General features: G+C 38.6%; 1 protein-coding gene across 1 annotated transcript; it reads left to right on the forward strand.

Moving 5' to 3' along the window:
- The first annotated feature begins 2863 nt into the window (after positions 1–2863).
- LOC125233330 (E3 ubiquitin-protein ligase RING1) lies at positions 2864–8470 on the forward strand. Its single transcript, XM_048139301.1, is given in 5 exon segments — positions 2864–3693; positions 4666–4760; positions 4763–4837; positions 6103–6275; positions 8076–8470. Coding segments are annotated over 5 exon segments (1134 nt in total). The 5' UTR covers positions 2864–2947; the 3' UTR covers positions 8121–8470.
- The last annotated feature ends 6019 nt before the right edge of the window (positions 8471–14489 follow it).

Consider the following 14489-nt stretch of genomic DNA (forward strand, 5'->3'; position numbering starts at 1 on the left):
GTATCGTACGACGTTTTTCAGTACAGATGAGCCTCCGAAGTTTCGACCTGGCATATAATGAACCACTTCTCGCACTAGTGCGTAAAAAAAACACCATCTGTACTGAAAACTAACTTTTCAGATGTGCAATTGTAAATACTGCTCAGACGCTCAAGAATTAAGTTTGCCATGCACTCACCAAGTGCATCTATTAGGTATGTTAAAAGGTTAAACCTAACACTTAACGGTTATTTCAATGCAGTACGGTATGAACACTATTTTGTCCAGGCAGGCAAGCATGGTTGCGGGATAAATGATATAACATGGCCGTCCCTTTGCACTATATATGGAAGTGCGATAGGGACGGCCTGATGTTTTATCGTTTATCGCGCGACCGTGCTACTTATCGGTGCAGGGACGACACACATTAAAACCGTTGATTTCAAGGAATTTACAAACTAATACTTGCACAAAATGATCAAAGGGTGGGATGCAAATTTACAACAAAACTTAAGTAAGGTAAGGTGGGGAACTAAAAACTGAAGGGCTATTTTTCAGGGATGAGATGAAATATGTTCCGTATAATGAAGCAGTGTGGGCGGCTTTAATAAAACACTTCAATCTTCTCCACCAGTACCTTACCTACATAATAAATTGAGTCAGTGAAGAAATGGAAGAGTCGAGTCGTGGAATCTATGTCTGGTATAAAACTTACCCATTAGTTGATGCAGTAACAGCTAGTGAAGTCATCACCAATGTTTGCTTTGTTTGCATTGTTCCATAATATAAACTTACTTCTCTGATAAGATAAGTACATATTTTATATGTCACTCTCCGTTTCATTGCTTTAAGTTCTAATTGTAAGTACCTACCTACACTTCACCAGCACATTTTAATAGTTAATTTGTGGAAAAAGAGCATCTATAGGGTGCTGCCTATGTGAGTATAAAAACATTTCGAAAACTTTTGCCTAAGATGCTAATTTATGACATCTGACATAAGCCTGACACTACTTGCTTTAAACATGTATCTAAATCAGGTTTGTTGAAGTAGGTCTGTATCGGTACCCTTCTATTAGGTGCTTACTTTGGTATTTACTTGGTACTTTTCCCGTGACTTTTCCCATATTAGGTATGACAATTTTACCTAGGTATAAGTACGGCATAGCTTTTTTTTGTATTTATGGTAGGGAATAAAATTAGTATAAATGTAACTAGGTAGGCAATTATGGTCGCGCGATAAGTGATAAAATAGCAGGCCGTCCCTATCGCACTATTTGTAAGTGCGATAGGGACGGCCTGATATTTTATCGTCTATCGCGCGACCATGCTTCCCGTGCAGATCTCTTCTCACTACCACTAATGATGGTATTATGGTACTACTTAATGGTTAAAACAACATCTTTCTTATTTTTTATTTTTATACACTTTAACACCTTTTATCACGTCTAACAAGCTGCTACGGAAATGTAAATCCCTTAATTAGACAAGTTTTTTCTTTAAGACATCCTACAGTTTGTAACTAGCAAATAACACTCATTAAACTTCTTTGCCAACTGTAAAAACGGTGTAATAATACACACTACACACATCAACCAATCCCTAACGAGGGTAACCAGTTCTAAATCACTTTACTTACATAACATTTTCCAAAGAAAAACTAGATCTTTGTAAATGCTGCGTTTAGCGAGATGGGCTGGCGGTTCATAATAATAAAGCAAAACGAATTATTGTAGCGTGCTAAGATAAATTGAAATGATAAAAGAGGAGCAATTTAGTCTGGCTCGTGAGGCAGCCGAGGCACCGTGACACTTTTTACAAAAATAGAAACAAAAATTGTTTTGATGGTTATAAAGGAGAAGGATTATTAAGCCAGGCGTGTCTTTACGGATAGTGAGCACGGGCCACGAGTTTAAATTTTGTACGCGTGGACGCTAGATGAGATTATCTATCGCAAATAATAGTACGGGTAATGTGTGTTATTATTGCCAAAATTTCTCTCCAAACTGGCAATTTGATTATTCCGTCTGGCCCCTCTGCATTAGAAATTAGATTTTAAGCTGTTCGAAGTTTTCTAAATACCTACCTAAAGATGTTCTGTACTAATGGACACTTTTTACTTTAGGTACTCCTACGAGGGACAGGAAAGGACAGTCAGAATCTGAATCAGACTGAATCAGATCACTCTGCACTCCAAATGCACGAAATTGCATACAATTACAATATTCTACTCACAAACGAACTACTACTCGCGAACTTGCATTGGGAGGCAAGTATCAGGCCTCAGGCCATCCCTATCGCACTATTTGTAAGGGCGATAGGATAGGGACGGCCCGATGTTTTACGCCGTGGCTTGCGTGGGCGACGGTCGCGCGATGGTTGCGCGACGGCGATGCGACGCATACGAAATCAAACCTTATCGATATGGAAGTATGAGACGCGACGGCGACGGTCGCGCGACGGTCGCCCACGCAAGACACGGCGTTATCGTTTATCGCGTGACCATGATTGCCCTATGGATGTCATTGTAATCACCTTGTGGGCTGTGAGACGGTGGCGCCTGGTGGCGCCCCTATTATTTTCTACTCTTATTTGCCACTTTTGCCAGGTTGTAATGAAAACTGGCATGAGAGTTCTCGCACCGTGTAAATGGCCCCTAATATATGTATAGCACACTCACTTCGTCAGAAGATATGAAAATTAATTTTATAATATAGATTATTTACTTTATTGCCGTAACAGAATAATTTGGTAAGTAGTATTATTTTTATATATCAATAAAATACTAACTTATTATAATCACTAGTCAATTGGCTGAATGTTTACTCTTCATTGCTACGTCAGTGACAGACGATTTAAAAAAAAATAAACATGGCGGCGGCGGCTCGGTAGGAAGTGTTATGTCAAAATAAGTTGTATAGTTGTAATTGGTGTTTTTAATTGGGATAAACAAATATTTCTGAGTAAAAATGTCGTCAACAGAGCCACCACAGAACAAAACATGGGAATTATCCCTTTACGAGTTGCACCGGACACCTCAAGAAGTGATAACGGACGCTACCGAAATCGCGGTGTCCCCGCGAAGCTTGCACAGCGAATTGATGTGTCCAATTTGTTTGGATATGCTGAAGAAGACGATGACGACTAAAGAATGTCTCCACAGGTTCTGCTCTGATTGCATCGTGACCGCTTTGCGATCAGGCAACAAAGAATGCCCTACGTGTCGTAAGAAATTAGTTTCTAAACGTTCTCTGAGACCGGACCCTAACTTCGATTTATTGATATCGAAGATATACCCAAGCAGAGATGAATATGAAGCCCATCAAGAGCGAGTGTTGGCAAAATTGAACATGTCTCACTCGCAAGCGTCTTTAGTAAATTCAATAACAGAGGGGATCAAATTGCAATCTCAAAACAGGCCTCAGAGGTCGCGTAAAGCAGGTGCGGATGATAACAGCAGTCTGTCTAATTCTAACGGTGCTTCGGACGCTCAGAACGGGAGTAGTTCGTCGGCCCCTAAAGACGGCACTGCGCCGTCGACGGGTAACCCTACGCCCCCCGGGCAGTCGACGTCCAACCCCCCCTCTGTGAGGAGCACGCCGTCACCGGTGCCCTCCAATGTTAGCTCCATTTCAAAAAACACGAGCATCACTAAAAGAGCCAAGTCGGTCCTGACCTCAGAGCGCAGTGAGGAAAGTGAATCTAGTGATGGCAGGTGAGTCTTATTTCTAACTGACATTATACTACATCGTTCAATTTAACCAATATTATTTAGTATTAACATGTATTATCTAATTATGTCCGAAGATGGGACAAAGATATTAACACTTTCGCTACCAAGAACCCGACTGTCGGGTACACCGGTCGTAGAAGCGTAGCCGATAACATGGGTTTCCCCGTATGTAGCGAAAATGTCGTAGCGCCGCGTAGAGCCCGGTTTCGAAAGTGTTAAAAAATCAGTAGGCCCAAACTGGATCCAAATTGCCAAAGATAGGGACATGTGGAAATCGATGGAGGTCTTCACCCAAAAAGAGCTAATGCACCTGCATAATTAAGTAAAAATTAATGCAAAAAATTGTAATAATGCAATTAGAATAAAAGACTTATTTTTATTTATATAATTATGTGATTTGTTCAGCATAAGGACCTTTAGCATCACAAAATATTGATGATGATGTGATCCTGTTATCCCTCTCTATGCTATAGGGCTCTTAGAAGAATCTTATTTAACCTGTGGAGCGCCCTCCCGCCTAAATGATATATTAGTTATGGACACCACGCGTCATAGGACGCTCCACGGGTTAATTACATAATGTTAATGTAATTACATAAGTACAGTTTCTGTCATAATGTTTAGTACATTACTTATGAAACCTTTTAGCACTTGCATATTAAAACCACTTGCCACTGATTATAATGATAAACTTCCAACTTCTGTATGTGGTGCCTGCACAGTTTTTGAACTGGCTTGCTGAAATATATTTAATATAGGGGATGAATGTTGCTGTAAACAAGTCTTTAGGACAAATTATATTTTAGAATTCAAATAAAATAAAAATTGTATGCTGAGTCACCTGGTTGCAACATAAATAAAACCAATTTAGGTATAATCAAAGATATATGGTCGGAAACAAATTGATAGTTTTGACACTTCAAAAATCCTCAAAAGCCAAATCTGGTGTTTCAGGACGGAGGGAGAGAACTCCATGGACACAGAGGGGGAAGGCGAGCCCCTGAACCCCAACGAGATCGAGCTGGTCTTCAAACCGCACCCCACGGAGATGACGGAGACAACCAGCTCATGAGGGCACTACGGGATAGCTCTGTCAGATATATCAAAACTACTGCAAATGCTTCTGGTAGGTTGTATAAATTTATTGCACTTTGTGTACAGAGGTATTTTTATGTTTTCTACATCTACATCATATGTATATTTGATGGCCTGTGGCGCGATATGAACAAGCGCGGATCTAGCTTCGTGCCCAGGGGGGGGGTCACGTGGTAAAGGCCCGGGCCCCAGGGGGGGGGTCACGTGGTCTAATTGTATGGCCAACTTAGGCTCCAGGGGGGGGTCATGACCCCCATGACCCCCCCTGGATCCGCGCATGAATATGAAGCCATCCAAAATCACATTTATTACTTATTCTTTACCGATTCACATTGTTTCTTTTATCAGAGATTACTCACAGTACATCTGAATGTCTGTCAAATAACACTAGTTTAACAGGACTGGGTTCCCTCGAACGCTGTGGACGTGACGCCGCCGAGGGTAGCACGTGCGAGTTGGTCGCATCACTACATAGTATAAAACAAAGTCGCTTTCTCTGTCCCTATGTCTTAAATCTTTAAAACTACGCAACGGATTTTGATGCGGTTTTTTTAATAGATAGAGTGATTGTAGAGGAAGGTTTACATGTAGGTATAGTACCCGTGCGAAGCCGGGGGCGGGTCGCTAGTTAACTATAAATCACTCTCTTATTTACAGGGGAGCTTTCTTTTGTTCATTCTTTCATTCATTTGCACTTGGAAGTGTGCTCAAGAGCTACACGAGCTTATTCCACCGTCCCCATTCTACCATCGGACTCTTAGACGCACGGCCGGTCTCCATCCTTACTTGGTGGATATTCCACAAATCCGCACGAAGCGCTTTGCTTCTTCTTTTCTTATGCGCACTGCCAAGGAGTGAAATTCCTTGCCGGCGGCTATATTTCCGAGCTCATATAACCCGGCAACCTTCAAATCAAGAGTGAACAGTAGGCCTAGCACATGATGGCCGCGGGAGTATGTCGCCGCGAGATAGACTACCCGTCCTTATGTCATTAATACAGTTAGAAGAAGACGTGGCATCTATCTCGCGGCGACATACTCCCGCGGCCATCATGTGCTAGGCCTACAGGCATCTTCTGGGCGAGCTCACTCCATCGTAGGCCACGTCTTTGCCTTTGGCTAGTCTGTGGTCAAGAGTAAGCCCATTTATAATATTAAAAAAAAAAATCTATGCTGGTCGCTTACTCGCTTTTGGTGAGACCAGTACCTGAATCTTGACAACTGCTTGTGTTTAACACCCTAATTACCGTAAATACGATCTGACCTTGTACTACATTTTTTATTCCGTTGTTTTCAGTTGACCACCTGAGCAAGTACCTTGCGATGAGGCTCACACTGGACCTAGACGCGGAGCTCCCCGAAGCATACCGGCTGCTCAACTTCTGCATCTATGTGGCTCCAGCACCCGGGCAGTTTGTGCCACTCGCCGGCTCGCAGACGCTCCGCCAGATTAATGATAAGTTTTGGAAGGTAATTGTTAAAATTATAAAGAGAGTTGAATTGAATTTATCCATTTCCTTGCAAATTCCAAAGTCGGATTAATCCCCTCCTCATACCAAAAACCTACATAGACTGCGCTGTATTACGTACATAGACAAAGTTCTACCTCAATTTCTCACTTCAGTGACATGGCGTCTGAGTAACAGCGTTTGTGTTTGATGCGGCGTCGAAAAACGTTAACTAAAAACCGGCCAAGAGCGTGTCGGGCCACGCTCAGTGTAGGGTTCCGTAGTTTTCCGTATTTTTCTCAAAAACTACTAAACCTATCAAGTTCAAAACAATTTTCCTAGAAAGTCTTTATAAAGTTCTACTTTTGTGATTTTTTTCATATTTTTTAACCCGGCAACCTTCAAATCAAGAGTGAACAGGCATCTTCTGGGCGAGCTCACTCCATCGTAGGCCACGTCTTTGCCTTTGGCTAGTCTGTGGTCAAGAGTAAGCCCATTTATAATAAAAAAAAAAAAAAATATGGTTCAAAAGTTAGAGGGGGGGGGACGCACTTTTTTTCCCTTTAGGAGCGATTATTTCCTAAAATATAAATATTATCAAAAAATGATATTAGTAAACCCTTATTCATTTTTAAATACCTATCCAACAATATATCACACGTTGGGGTTGGAATGAAAAAAAAATCAGCCCCCACTTTACATGTAGGGGGGGTACCCTAATGAAACATTTTTGTCCATTTTTTATTTTTGCACTTTGTTAGCGTGATTGATATACATATTGGTACCAAATTTCAGCTTTCTAGTGCTAACGGTTACTGAGATTATCCGCGGACGGACGGACGGACGGACAGACAGACATGGCGAAACTATAAGGGTTCCTAGTTGACTACGGAACCCTAAAAAGGGAGAAGGTTATATAACCCATAATTTTCAAACAGTATAAATTTTTGTTGCTTGTCCTAGGGCACCCCATAGGTGCATAGAGCCTCCACAAAGTCCTTCCACACCTTTCTTGAGTATAAAGAGATGACAAAAATATGATCCGGTGAGATGAACCTCTAATTTTCTAACTGACAACTGTATCAATTAGAGATGACATAAATATCAATCTAATCAAAGAATACCAGTTTCTAAAATATTTTTTCCCCTCACTAGCTCGGAAACACGTGTTTTGTCCTTTAATACCAGCGGGTAAAAACGCATTTTATCCACTAGTGGGTAAAGTAATTTGACCTTGAATAAAGTCAAATTAACTGCTTCAAAATTGATAAAAGTAGGTGAATCTAGTAATAAAGATGATTTACCACCTGTGGAACTACTAGAAGCAGTGATAAACGCAATTTTTGCTTGTAGTTTCCTCGCTATAGTGAGGGGAAAAGTTTTGTGTTACACTCGGGTGCAAATGTATTTTACTTCTCGTGTGTTAAAAAACTCGCAAGTTCAGGATTCTATTCTCGAACCACTCGCTTCGCTCGTGGTTCAACTATATAATCCTTTCACTTGCTCGTTTTTCAATTCCACACTCGGCGTTAAAATACAACTTTGCCCCCTTGTATAACAAATAACTATTATTATGTTGATACTTTTGTACTATCGCTTTTCCTGTACTGAATAAGGGACCGGCCACATCTAAGAGACGCATGTCCTGAGGTGCGGAACGGATGTCCGCGCCACGCCGCCTGAATGTAACGTTTTTTGAATTACATTCAGGCGGCGTGGCGGAGACGTCCATTGCGCGCCCCGAGACACGCGACGCTTAAATGGGAACGCTGCCTAAGGATGTAATAATTACAACATAAGCAAAAAACCTTTTTTTTTTCAGGTAAACAAACCACTGGAGATGTATTACTCGTGGAAGAAGACCTAGAACTCCTAGAAGTGCAGGCAGCTTGAACCTAGAACCTAGTGATTTATTTTAAACAGAAATATATGTATTAAAAAACGAAATTATTCGAGAAATGGACTCTACTATTAATGTGATAAGATTTTATTAGTTATAACTTGTAGATAAACAGGTGTAATGTCTTTAGTAAGTGAAATGAAAAAACTAATTTATATAATTTGATGTCAGTCTTAAGATGTCAGTAAATTATGCATTTACAATATTTTAATAGCTATTTGTTATACAAGGGGGCAAAGTTGTATTTTAACGCCGAGTGTGGAATTGAAAAACGAGCAAGTGAAAGGATTCTATAGTTGAACCACGAGCGAAGCGAGTGGTTCGAGAATAGAATCCTGAACTTGCGAGTTTTTTAACACACGAGAAGTAAAATACATTTGCACCCGAGTGTAACACAAAACTTTTCCCCTCACTATAGCGAGGAAACTACAACGCAAAGATGCGTTTATCACTGCTTCCAGTAGTTCCACAGGTGGTAAATCATCTTTATTACTAGATTCACCTACTTTTATCAATTTTAAAGCAGTTAATTTGACTTTATTCGAGGTCAAATTACTTTACCCACTAGTGTATAAAATGCGTTTTTACCTGCTGGTATTAAAGGACAAAACACGTGTTTCCGAGCTGGTGAGGGGAAAAATTACTGATTTGATTACATTGGTAAAGGTAGGTGTCATTTTAAATAATTAAAATATTATTACGGTTAGTAATTTACTGTGCAGTATTGCAGTGTTTTAATCTCATTTTAGTTAGGTAATAAATTGAAAATAAACAAGTTATAAGTATTCGTTTGTAAATAATTTAATACTTTTCAGCTGCACCTGTATCATACCAGCAGGGCTAGCACATGATTGGCGTGAGATTATGTAGCCACGAGATAGATTACCCGTCCTTATGTTATTAATACAATTAGAAAGGACGTGTGATCTATGTCGCGGCGAGATAGTGTCGCGGCGAGATAGTGTCGCGCCAATTATGTGCTAGCCCTGCCGCATAAGACGAATCAAAATTATACAGTCATTAGGCACCGTTAAAGCGTTCGTTAAATGTTATTGTATGGGAAATTCCATAGACATCTACTGCGTGACGATTTGTCTGTCAAATGTGGTTGATGCAACTGGCCCTTATTATCAATAATAGTATGAGCAGAGTGGCTGGCGTGCATGTGTGCGACAGAATAGTACGATACAAGTGCGTAAAAAAAGAGTTCGAAACGAGTGACTCCCTTCGGTCAGGTTTTAATTTACTGCCACTCGTTTCGAACTTCCTTTTTTCGCACTTGTATCGTAATGTATGATGCATTAGGATAATTACAAAAGTATCATAAAATCACCATTGTTTCCATCCAATTTCCATCATATCAAGATTCCTCTTTCGGAATTACCAGAGCATTTCTGTACTATTTTCTATGGACCGGTAAACATTCGGGTCTACATTTTTTAACTCGCCGTTTTTTCCTAGTGACTAAAACGGTGTGAGAGACTAAAGTTATTTAATCATACATGGCATGCCATGCCATTCAACCTACAAGTTCCAACCTATTAAATAGCTGAGGACATTAGGTATTTTGTTTTTGATTACTACTTACTTAACCATAAATCAAGATGGGCTGAGAAGGTGGCTCTCACAGGTACGCACTAGGCAACTCGTCCTTGGGCAGTAGGTACAGAAGAATCGTTTTTGGTTTGTTAACATTTCAATAAACGGGCTATATGTAGAAAACTGATCCAGTATTGTTTTGACCCATATAATAACAATATATTATAATTTTTTTAACTATGTCTACGTTAAGGAAAGAGGTAATTAAAATTCACTTAAATATAATTAATAATGTATTTTCCGGTCAATTATCTAACTGCAATACCAGAATTGACAAGGCAACATGTAATTTATTAAATAGGTGCTTACTGAACTACTTAAAATTAGAAAATGTACATCATGTTTGTACTTTTATTAAAATAAATAAGCATCCCATAGGCTAAAATATACGTATCCAGCGAATATTCCTTCCATACTCTTGCTAAAAAAACAGTATCAGGGATGGCGCCAATTTTAAAAATGCATCAAAAAGCAAGGCACTGTTAATAGTGCTCAACTATTTATTTCTTAATATATTGACGTCTAAAAGCATTATATTCTCTTCTAAGTGCTTTAGTGGCTTCTACTTTCAATATTCTTAGTGCCTCATGAATCTGATCTTTGTCTTCAGAATCTCGGGCAATCGTCAGTTTCTCCATAGTCGCGAAATCGAGTTCCTCTATCCTCTCAGCTTTATCTATCAACTGGTCCACGGCTGTCAAATGAGAACGATAAGAACCACTTTCGGTATTTTCTTTGTAATTAAGTAGCCTCTCGACATTTTCCCAGAAATCTAGTGTACGCCGACCGTCCGTCATTCTCGATGTAAACATGAAATTTCTAAAGAACTTCCTGCCTTTTTCATCGTTAAGTACATTTTCTATCTTGTCCGTATACCGGTCCAAATCTGCTGTAGTTACTCCTCCGTTATCATCACAGCCACAAGCGACGAAACAATTATCCATCTTTCATTTGTCTGACATCGTGACCGCTCTCTTATCGATTTATTTTTGTATCTCGCACATCATTTTCTTCGCAATTCTATGAAGTCAATGCCGCAACTTCCACTGTTTTGTCTCACAGCAAGAACTAAATTAATTTTACATTGCTCCAAAACACTGTTATTAAATGAATCACCTTTCACAGGTAAAGTGAGGTTAACTTCAAAAATAGGTTTACATCACTCGCGTTCGCGACGGAGCGCGTAAATAAACTGCACTTGTGTGCGACCATTTTTCCTTCACGACGAAGTTCACGATTTCGAGATAACTTTATTACGCATGCGCTAGTTTGTTTAGTTTGAAAACTCGCGCTCAATTGAAGTCATAAACTCATAAATCACAACCGCGCTATCAATTTTGCTAAAATGTAGTTAGCAAATGAAGTTTCAATTAAATCTTAGTTAACATAGCGCTGGGAATGCGTGTATCAAAAACTCAAGGGTATTACGTCACGTCTCAGGTAAAAAAATGTCGTGACCTCGACAAACGAATAGCACGGTTCATTCATGTCATGGGAAATAAAAATCATCGAGGTGGGGCGAAGACAATAGGTAGCTGTAAGCGGGGCAGGCAGCCGTATGTGCCTTGGGTGTTTTGTGGATTATTTTTATTGTAATTTAAGTAAATAAATAAATATTTTATAGGATAGGACATTCTTACGCAGATTGACTGAGTCCCACGGTAAAAGGCTTGTGTCGTGGGTACTCAGGCAACGATATATACTAGAGATGGGCCGAATATTCGGTAAATATTCGGTATTCGGCATATTCGGCAAGTTTTTCAATGTTCGTATTCGGCCGAATAATTCGGTTGCATTGCCGAATATTTACCGAATAAACAAAGTAAATAACTAATGAAGATCTTACGTATTCCATTGGATATTAGATATTAAGCTCCCTATTTTAGTGGCTTCCTAAGGAACGACTAAAAAGAGATATTAGAGATAATTACCTATGCGTCAAAATATAAACACAAAGTTGGAAAAAACCGTAGTTTAAGAGTTGAGAAGAGTTCAGAATTGTTTTAACTAAGTTTTAGTTAAATCCAATAAATCTTAACTACATAGTTCTAGTAAGATATGTAACCATTATCAATCATTTAATGGTTCTAATCTAAACATCCGCTTTCTAAACATGGCGCAACCGAATATTCGGCCGAATGTTCGGTTCGGTAAGAGCTGAACCGAATGTTCGGCCGAATATTCGTATTCGGCAAAATCCATATTCGGCCCATCTCTAATATATACATAATATAAACATACATAACATACTTATATACACCGTGTTTCACTTAACACTAAAAACCTGAAAACTGTTTGTTCAGAATCGATTGAGGTATATCTTGATGGGGGTAATATTTTTTGTTTTAATTTGTATTATTAGTTATTGTTTACGTGCCCATTCTACAAATTCGTAATACAACATTGTGCATATCATATTGTTAGAGGTTGTATACCTTTTTCAGTATTTAAGGGTATTAATACTGGCTGGTTACTTGGACGATTTTTTTTCTGCTACGAAATAGACGTTGTGCGTCAGTTTAAATTTAAAGTTTATCATAAGTCATAACCAAGAATCTTATATACAATGGATAGTGCGTGCCGACCAATGAGTTGAAGCCAGGTTCATTCACCTTTACTCCTATGTTCTATCTCATTCCAACACTGTGATGTATTACCAGATAAGTTAATAAAAAAAACGTATAAAACATTCTTCAATCAAATTGACTTACTTTTCTTTGTATTATACAAAAAAAAAGTCAATCATAAACCTTATTTCTCCGGTATTTACCTCCTGCGTACTATGGGAACACTAATAATAAAAAAATATGCCCGATATGTCAGAATTGTCAAAATTCATTCACCGATTCAGAGATTTATTTTGCAAAATAAACGTTTTTCGACGATTTACTTAAGTTCTGAGCTATGTATTGCATAGTGAACCATTGTGGAAGTAAATGGAAACCGAAATCCGACGTAAAATTTCACAAGTAAGTACTTATTTTACCAAAATGTTCATAAACCTCACTGGCAATAAATTTTCTTCTATTTTGCTTGTAATCTTGGTTAGTTCTTATCATTATATTGGTTTCATTGTCTCAAATTATATCAAAATTCCCACGAATAGGTTTAGAACGATAAATATGACCTTTAAAGAAAAATAATGCTATGTGTGGTTTTACGACTAGGGTGACCAATCTTTTTTCTTGCATGGTATTTACTCTTATTGAATGGAGCTAAATCTATCAACTTGGTGCGGTTTCTATGTTCATAGTTCATATCACAGTATAATAATACCAACTTTATATAATTTATGTCTTTACAATTAACATGAATAATATTAAACTTTTCAGTGTTCCAAAAGATGAAGGAAGGAGGCAGCGTTGGCTGTCGATTGTACCGATAAAAGGAAATGTTTCAGAGCGTTCGACAATTTGCAGATTTGCACTTTAAGCCTGAAGATTATGACACAGAAAGAAATTTTAAAAATCAGTCCAGTAACGACGGATATATCGTGGCCTAAACATTAAATTGAGATACATATATACATGCGAAGAGAATTGAAATACGTACGAATTGAGAACCACCTTCCTTGAGATTTGGGGCGGCGCTTAAAAATAAAGATACTGTTTTAAAACGTCCTAGTATTTCATTATTTCCCCATTGACAAATACTTCCCTTATATTTTTGTGGCTATTCCCACTAGTTACCACCAAGTTTTTACCTGTCCTAACTACTGGGATTTCCCCACATTGTTAATTACCACACCGGGGGTTGATAGCTACTGGGATTAGTTTTCCCAGTAGTTACTACCAAAATATTATTGTGATGACCAAAACACTAAAATATATATTCCATTGCATGCTTTAATAAACACAGGTGTCAGTTAGTAAAAGACAAATACTTATGTAACTCCGTATAGACAGATAAAGTCTAAGAAAAAAACTTACCTCAAAACCATACAGAAAAAGGTACGGTGAGCTAGATGGCGATACACCTTTGATGTAGGTACGCTCAGATAGATGGCGCTAATATTAATATTTGACATTTTAACACATATCAATATCATATCAAGCTGAGAATATTGTCAAAACGGAGGTTCAAAGGTTTTAAGCCTGTGTCGAGAGATGTAATACGTCAAATTCCGCGGGATATCCCTAATGTATGCTTAATCATGGACACCCTAAAGAAAGAGATGCAAGACCGGCGTGACGTAATTCAAGGTCAAATTTTCTGGCTTCAAAGTAATGTTCGGCGTGCAACATCCATTGTATATAAGATTCTTGGTCATAACAAACTGAACTCGTACCTAATTACAACCTTGTCATTTTGAATTTTAGGTTTAAATTTGCTTACTGAGTCACCTGTCCAATTTGAAGTTTACTGTGAGACAGGTTAAAGTGCTTTACATTGCCATAGCTGTCTATTGGTAAACCTTGTGTCGTTGCAGTAACGTACACAATTAAACAGTTTGAAGGCTTATGATGGTAGCTAGCAATTATTTTATTGAATGTAGAGTTAAAAGCCGAGTAGAGCTGCACAGAATATTAAAAATTCAATTTAAACAAATAATAATCATCAGATTAAAAAATGAACATTCTAGATACGTTTAAAAAAATAAAAATCAGTTGGGGTGTCTGAGGTTTTGAGTGATACCGGAAACACGGTGTATAATTATGCATAGAAAACATCCATGACTCAGAACTAAACATTTGAAACCGGGACGTGCCGACTGCCGGTGCCGGGACCTATGTATAT

The sequence above is a fragment of the Leguminivora glycinivorella genome, chromosome 14 (genome assembly GCF_023078275.1).
Source record: "Leguminivora glycinivorella isolate SPB_JAAS2020 chromosome 14, LegGlyc_1.1, whole genome shotgun sequence".
In the NCBI taxonomy this organism is placed as follows: Eukaryota; Metazoa; Arthropoda; class Insecta; order Lepidoptera; family Tortricidae; genus Leguminivora; species Leguminivora glycinivorella.